The sequence below is a fragment of the Larimichthys crocea genome, chromosome XIII (genome assembly GCF_000972845.2).
Source record: "Larimichthys crocea isolate SSNF chromosome XIII, L_crocea_2.0, whole genome shotgun sequence".
NCBI lineage: Eukaryota > Metazoa > Chordata > Actinopteri > Sciaenidae > Larimichthys > Larimichthys crocea.
This window is the reverse complement of record NC_040023.1, coordinates 10,823,633-10,832,114: the sequence shown is the minus strand read 5'-3', so window position 1 is coordinate 10,832,114 and position 8,482 is coordinate 10,823,633. Positions and strand designations below refer to the sequence as shown.

Below are 8,482 nucleotides of genomic sequence, written 5' to 3'. Positions count from 1 at the left end.
ACTGTTGTGTCAGATGTGAAGAAAAGCCACAGCTCAGACACTGCAGCCAGAAATATAAAAATATTGATTCCGATAGAGCAGCACAAAAAGAATAGACACAATCAATGTTACAGAAAAAAGAAGCCTCTTGTAGTGTTTGATACTGAGAGATTGCACTCAATTGATTCACTTGAAATAAAGCCGCCCAAGGCTTTTGTGTGCACGCCTGTTTCTCAGAAAATCTCCACTGAGTCAGTCAAAGTGACGTCAAACCCGCCTGAAGATATAGATTCAGCCTTAAACAGCAACTTAGGAGAAATTAGTATTCCATGGCCACCTTTATGTTCTTACTCAGGTGCATTCTGTACAGATATGAGAAGCGTGGCACGTGGGATAAATTGCAGCATAAATCAGAGACAAGGTAAGCAAAACTGTCCTGCTGCGAGATTAATTCACCCTCCTCCCTCCACTTCACCCCCAAAGTGCTGAAATATCTATCCAGTGGAATCACAGACAGAGGCTACATCATGTTTTTCTCCGAGACGCTCCTGATGCATCTGTATTTGATGGATCAGTGTTTAAAACCAAATGGGTGCAGGTTAAACTGTGAAACCTGTGAACTCGTTTCAAACATTAACATGACTGTTATTATATCATCTTGATTCATTTCATTATTTTCAACAGCCTTTTCAACACTTCAGACTTTTTATTGCCACATTCATGAATCCATTTACAGCATGTCTGCAGAACATCTGAAGGTCTATGGACATTTTACATCTTTACATAGAACAAGCCATCACCCTGCAAATGAGTCTGCATAGTGTACCGTATAAATACATATTGTTGAATGCATGTGTCACCTCGTTCTCTATAATGGATGACCTTTATAAAAGCACATTTTTACTGAAGTTCATTCCTGACCTTGGAAATAACAGTTTTTCCTCAGTGGATGGAGTTTTACTCTGTTGTCATGGGAATCGATCAGTTGCCATTAAGTCGTTATTATGGAAGTCACATGAGAACAACTCAGCACAAAAGTCTGTCTGCTGAGGAAAACCCTAAAACTGAGATGTGGCTGAAAGCTGCAGAAGAAGCTTGTAAATGGACGATTACTAGAGGTGCAATCTGATTGGCTATAGTTTTATTTGAAAATTAAATAAAGTTTTGGCTGTTTTTTTGGGCGAGTTTAGGTGCAATTACTGCGTCGTATTTGTGGGAATATTTGAGCTTTACACACACATGTCAGAAGAAGATAGACTTGTGGGAAATCAGGAGATGGAAACCTGCACAGACTTTATCCTGCAGCATAGGCATGTCAGAAGACGAGAGACTGCTGGGAAATCACCTGTGAGACTCAACAACAACAACAAAATGTCAGTGTGTGGATGGAAACCTGTGAAAGCTTTGTCCTACAGTACGGGAGTGGATGCTTTCAGTTCAGAAGAAGCTGCAGCAGAAACGCATGCTGCTAAAATCTGCAACAAAGAATTCTGACAGCCTGGTGCAAAAAACAGTTTTGGTCTCTGTAGCTAATTTCCCCGTTCATGACAACTGTACTGAGGGTGAATTTATATACAACTCACCTGTTCACATTATATTAAGGCTTAAAGTTATGCAGGATTAAGAGCGTGGACGCTTTGATTGACAGATGGGTGCAGATGTGTTTGGATGAATTGGCTGTGGATTGTGTTCTTCTCATCGTCACACATTTTGAACACACACTGGACGTGGACACTGAAACAAAAGGAGACAACAACAGAGACGAGTCTGAAACATTTTTATTGGTTTGTTTGCTCAAGATCAGGATCAGGACATTGTTCTGTACATGCCAACAATCCCACACATCCAGAGAGGAGAGTGACAAAACCAAACATAGTCCTGACCCAGGTCTAGTATGCCTGTACGCATAACAATGTTTTTCCACAGCAAAACACTGTAAGTCGTCTCTTCATCATTCCACACTCCGGCTTAATGTTTGATCTAAATGGAGCGCAGGTTTGCAGAAGTATTTTCTCTCCTTTCCCACATTTCTGCAGATGTTTGACAGAATATAGGCGGTGACATGTCTGCTATAGACGAGCCGTGTGGTTCAGAAATCCCCTTCAAAGCGCGTATAACAGAAGGAGTGTGTCAGCTCACACACAGCTGCCGGCACACGGCTGCCGTTAGAGCGGCAGATCTAAAGAAGAAGAGCATCTTTAACTCCCTTACTCTGTGGCACACACAGGCGTTTCTCCGTAGCAACAGGCTGACCCCGTTTCTATGGTTATGGTGTCCCTTCTGCGTTTCTTCCAGGACAACGACGGCGAAAGGAGAAAAAAACAAAAAAACACCAAACAGGGACATGAGTATGTGGGCGCTGCTGAACCTACAGCAGGTGGTTCACTTCGTCACCACAAACAAAGAGAGATAGTGGCGGTTAATAACTGAGTCTGGAGTAGGATCAGTTCACGTCTCCTCTCAGCGCTGAGTTAAGGGCTGTGACAAGTTCAAACAAACGTGATTCATCAGCTTCAGCTTCAGATAGCTGCTGCTCAGAGTGTCAGGTTAAGATGCAGCCTACAGGTGTACTCCACCTCGACGGCTTTCAGCTCTGAAAACCTCCTGAAGGACAGTTTGAAAGGAGGCGATGTCAGTGTGTGCAGGATTTAGGCTTTGAAACCTCCGAGCTGAATGAATAAAGCTGATAAATAATGTGGATGGAGATTTTACTCTCCAACTTATTCCTCTACTTCTCCTCCCCGTCCTTTCTTTTCCCTCTTTAGCCGAGGCTCTGCTCAGTCCCTTCTTCCTTCGAGCTGTGACAGAGTCTGCCTGCCGTTGCTATGCAACAATCGGAGTAACGAGAATCATTATTGAATAAGTCATTAACTTAAGGCAATAGTTCAAGAGAGGCATTTCAGACCTGGAGACATGATCTCACTCCTAAATGGCCGAGCCAACACGAGATTGCGTGACACCCGGAGAGGTTTTACGTGTGGCGCGGTCTGCCACTCAGTGTGATGAGTGCTTATGACAGCTGATGATAAGTGGCTGCCAGACGCTGATGTGAAGCATCGCCACAAAGGCCTTTCTTCTTCCCGGCTCCCCCGAGCGTCCAGAACCACACCCCAGCTCTTGACCCCAGGTGACCCCTTCAGCAATCCAATTCCATTTCCTGCTGCCAGCTGCCCTGAATGATTACTCTGACTAACTCCATTCATGAGAGAGAGAGAGAGAGAGGGAGGGGGAGAGAGGGATATGAGTGTGTGCCAGCTGAGTGTGTGTGTGTGTGTGTGTGTGTGTGTGTGTGTGTCCGTCTGTCATGGTGTGTTTTTGCAAGAAACACATATTTTGTGCACAAGCCCGAGCGACTGACGGTGAGTTCGTGTGCGTGGGATTCTGTTCCACGCTTTGGTAGTTTATGTAGGTGTGTGTGTGTAAGTGTGTGTTACAGAGTGTGTGTGTGTGTGTGTGTGTGTGTGTTTTATTACAGGTTTGATTTTGTGTCTGGGAGAGTCCCCGGGCAGAAACAACACAGACATTAAAGCTGCTGCAGTGTCCCAGCCCCTTTACATCCCTGATGATGAAGCAGCTTCTTGAACCTGCTCAGCCACGCCTCACATGTTCTATCTGCCACACTTTAGGAGCACGCTGGTTGTGTATTTGTTGTTTCTGCTGGATTTTGGGGGCGAGATGAGAAAAGGTGACGTCAGCTTTTAACCACACAGGGAAGAAGTTATTAGATTGTTTGCTTTGGTTACCAGGGAAACGCTGCTGTTGATGATGCTATGCTGTGTTCAAACTAAAATGTATATTAATAATATTATTGTTTCACGTCTGTTACCTCCTGCTGATCTGCACTGACCTGTGATCAGCTGCAGCTGCTGTTAGCTCATGTTATCTCAGCTTGTTAGCCGGGCTGAGGGGGAGTGTTTGTGTTTGTACCGCAGCTGTTTCGGACCCCCGGGAAGAAGAAGAGGAGGTTTTCAGGAATGTGGAGCTGGTGTCGTTCCAGAACCGGAGCTGGGCAAGCGAGCGATGTATACAGACATGAAGGCAGAGGTAACAAGACTGAAGAGGATGTTGACGGAGGAAGCTGGGAAGAGAAAAAGGAGCGAGAGGAGTAAATCTGGGACTGACAGACGCCGAGCTGGGCTGACTGCTGTTGTTGACATAAGTAATGTAATCAGAACAAATACTCGAGTACAGCTGAACAGATTTACTCCACCCGTTTCTATGCTGCTTTAACGCCCCATCAACCTAAATCAGATGATGTTAGCAGATGTGTCCCATTAAACAACTGAACATAAAACATACCCACATGGATTTTTAAGTTAAATATAACTTTTGGACTTTATTTTAAATCCAAGTTGTTTGTCACAGATGCTCATGATGCTAAAGTAACTTAGATGTTTCAGCACAAACATATCAAAGCATTAGTAACGGATTCATGAATAACTGACAAGCATACTGGCTGCTTAAAAAAATAACCAACTGATTTCAGCACAACAAAGTGAGATTAAAGACGTCGTGTTGTTAAAAAGTCGTTCTTTTATTTCAAAGGCCGTCGAGTTGGCTCTAATTTCGAACACAGACAGACAAAATGAGACACTTCCAGCTCGGTTAGAGACAAAAAGAATCTAACACCGCAGCAGTAAATGAAAAGTGTTGAAATCATTTTCTCTCCAGACTGAATAATCTTCAATTAACATCAACTGGGGTAAATCTATTATACTGAACACGAGCCGGAAAGACTGACACATCCCCACGGACAGCAGCCTCAGAAGGCCGGAGGTGGATTAGCTGACTTTCATGTGAAAACTCTCTCTCTTGCTTTTACTATGCCATGCCACTCTCTGTGCGATCCCACGTTCTTAATGCAACGAGCTCACAGCTGTCGAAAAGGTAAATATGGGAAAGTGTGAGAGTTCTCACGAAATCGCTCATCCGTGTGCGTGGACAGGAAACAATCCTCAAGATGTAAACTGTTACTCCATGACAGCTCGAGAAATCAACCTAATACTTCATCACGAGGTCAGCTGATTGCACATGTTTAATTACATTAACGAGGTGAGAGTGAGTGAAGGTCGTGTGGATGATAATGTGATCCTGCCGGCTGTAAGCACTTCCAGCACAGCCCAGCTTTCTGCACAGCGTAAGCAGAGGGATGCAATTGTTCATTCACAGCATCTCCTGTCTGTCAGAGCAGGCTATCCATTACCTCCCTCCCCTCGAATGCTGTGTAACATTTTACTTTAACACTGCAGCTGGAGTGGTTCTGGTTTTGATAAGCGGGTGAAGCGGGCTTGATTAAGGCAGTTGTTAAAATGCTCTGAGGTTTTTCTTTCCCCACTGATTCACAGGCTTCCCACGAGCAATTAAGTAACATCAATTACCAGGAGAGCTTTGCCCCGGGGTCTGTGTATTCTCTCTCTCTCTGTGTGCTTTTGAACATCTGCAGTCAAAACCCCCGAGTGTATTTGGGGTAAACTGAGCTTCCCCCGTTGTCGGTGCTCAACCACAAAATCTAATTACGCCTCCTGTGGTACGCGTTTCAACAAACCCGAGCAAATACAAGCATCACTTCAGCATGTCACAGTTACATTAAGCAGAATTTCTTTGGAGTTCAACGCGCGGCGGTTGTATTTGGAAACCAGATCCGTGCAGCTTTCCTTAGACTTGTTTGAGACGGGGTGGAAAAGCAAATGATGCAAAGGATGATGAGAGGATGCTGGTTTGATTTCCCCCCTCGCAGCTGCTGTACACACACACACACACACACAGGCCTTAAACACACAGGTCTGCACTGCATGCAAACACTGAAGTCAGTGGAATAGCAGCATCATTAGAAGCAGTGATGCGGGGGTAAACAACAACAGGCAGGTCAGAGATCGTCATGAGGCAAAGCAGCATCCACAGAGGAAAACTGTTCAGCTCATCCTCACTCTGAACTCAATGTGTTGGTGGCTGATGGTTGTGTGCACTAATGACAGACCGCTGTGTGTGTCCTTTGCGTGCTGCATTGCAGATTGTGATGTTCGAAGATTTGTCGGTCATCATTCACTTTGTTTGAGTGCATGTGCAGCGATGGTGAGTTTACAGTACCAAAACTTTCAAAGAGAAATGAGTTATTAGAAGTTTGACTTTAATTACAGTGATGATGTTAATAAATAAATCAGACAGTTTAATAATACAAACGCAGCTGAGTCCTCTGTGTCTGAGCTGAGTAATCTCAGACTCCCAGTAGATTTCTTTGTTACTGTATTTCCACTGTTGCCTCATGATGGAGGAGGAAAGAAAATTCCACTGTCCTCATGCACTTTCCACAGTTATAAAATCCTGTGTCAGAGATTTTTTATGCCTCTGTGGGAGGTTTAGGGATCTGGTAAGCCTTCAAACTGTCCTGGGCTGTGTTTTTATTGTATTTCTGGCACGATGCAGGTCTGATTGTGGTCTGCAAATCCTCATATTAGCTTCAGCTGAGGTCTGATTGTGGTCTGCAAATCCTCATATTAGCTTCAGCTGAACTTACAAATGCATGTTTTGGATTAGGACTGAGGATGGAAGGAAGGAGCAGTTACAGCAAATAAATAAAAACTCTTTCAGGGCACAACACATGAAAACTGCTTTGAGACTTGAAAAAAAGTGAAGCTGTCCTTTAAAAACAAGCAGACACTGAAATAAAAAAGCTTTAAACCCAGACTACACCCCCGGGTACAGGGCAGCACTGGCAGGATTTCCTCAGCACTTTTCAGAGTCTTGTCCTGTCCATAGATTCAGCTGAGCACTTCTAAATCCTCATCAGCTGCTGACAAATGCGAGCAGGACTCCCGAGTCGGGCTGGATCCTGCTCTCAAACTGATGGAGCCGTACAACTTTGCAGCGTGTTTGGAATATGCGAAGGCTTTCCTCCTCATCATCTCCCCCTTCCACATGGAGACCATGAGCAGGGTGGACAGCAGCACGCCCCCGAGGGTGAGCAGGCACAGTCCCGCTATGACGCAGCGGTCCAGATGGGCACCCACCTTGGCTTTCTCCCTCTCCAGACGCTCCATCTCCCGGGCGGACACGCTGTCCGGGTCCACCCGGACGTCCCTGGGGACCGTGTAGGATATGGCGACCAGTGAGATGCCAGTCACCAGGCATGTGACGGCAATGATGAAGCCGTAATCCACAGACTTCCCCGAGCCGTCGGTGGAGAGGTCTTCATCGGACAGCAAGTAAAGTTCCGGGATGTCCTCCTCCTCCAACACCTCCTCCTCCTCCTCCTCCTCCTCCTCGTACAGTTCACTTGAGGAGCTCTGACTCAGTCTGCAGCTTTGTGGACTTGTCTCTATCAGCTGGACATCTTCTTCTTCTTCTTCTTCTTCCTCAGCTGGTTTGCAGGTGAAAGATGTTTCCGTTTCGTCCTCGGTCCACGCGGCTCTCCGGGTCTCTGTCCATGGTGCTGGACGCTCTCCTCCGCCGGGATCAAGAGCCTCGGTCTCGTTGATACTTTGCTGATTCAAACCCAGAGAGGCGTCTCTCGGATCGGGCTGATCAAAGTACAACAGTTCGAGATCAGCCATCTGGACCTCAGGCTGGCTCCCCCGTTTAGTTAAGCCCATGCGTCCGTTTCTGCCAGTGAAGAAGGAGAAAAACCAAATGTTTCAGCTCCCGCAGCTGACTTTATGTCATGCACACGTTACATCTGAGCCTGAAGTCTTTGCACAAGCACAAAATCACGCATCTCTCTCCTGGGTGCAGCGCAAGCATTTCAAAGTCCAGCCGAGCAAGTCTTTAAATGAATCCCCGCGGTGCTACAACACTAACTCTTTGTCTTTTGTCTTTTCTGGATTCTGCAAGCTCAAAAAAAAAAACCCACACACGGTAACAATGCGACATGCTTCTTAATCTAACCCCACCTCATGTGTCAGTACTCCGCCTGCTGAGGACCTCTCTGCCCGGCTGCGGCTGCTCGCATCCCCCGGCTGCTTCTGCTCCCTGGTCAATTAGAGGGAAAGGTTTGGCAGACCCCTCCCACGGACTGAGCTCCGGCAGACCGCCTCGTAATGCTTATTACCGAGCCAACTCAAAGTGTTCCCCGGCACACGCACACTAATCAGATGAGACCAGGAGGCGGCGGATTGCACTGTGGCCAAGAGAGTGGAGATATTTCAAATGACAGTAACACCTTCTCATAAGACACTCTCTGTAAAGGCTTTATGAGCAGTAACTTCATTAATAACTAATGCATGTTTTATAGATCTGCATTAAGCCATAAATAAGAAGGTCCACACATACAGGGACTTTTTGTGTTGCTCTCACTGGAACAGACAACAAAGCAACAACAAGTACACAAGACACAGTAAATATATGTATGAATATACTGTTTATAAAAAGCACCAAATATAATGTCTGTTTACAAATCACAGAGAAATAGTGCAAAGAAATGTTTACGTGCATGGAGATGATGATTCATTTGGTGAATTAGTGCAATATGCTGATTACATGCATGTATAGAAGTATATATATTATATAA

General features: G+C 45.5%; 1 protein-coding gene across 1 annotated transcript; it reads right to left on the bottom strand.

Annotated features, from left to right (window-relative positions):
- Positions 1-6,718: 6,718 nt before the first annotated feature.
- On the bottom strand, positions 6,719-8,079 carry LOC104929253 (transmembrane protein 74). Its single transcript, XM_019277421.2, has 2 exons — positions 7,866-8,079; positions 6,719-7,578 (listed from the first exon to the last, which is right to left on the bottom strand). Exons 1-2 carry the CDS (start codon positions 7,868-7,870, stop codon positions 6,738-6,740), a joined length of 846 nt encoding a protein of 281 aa, XP_019132966.1. The 5' UTR covers positions 7,871-8,079; the 3' UTR covers positions 6,719-6,737.
- Positions 8,080-8,482: the final 403 nt, after the last annotated feature.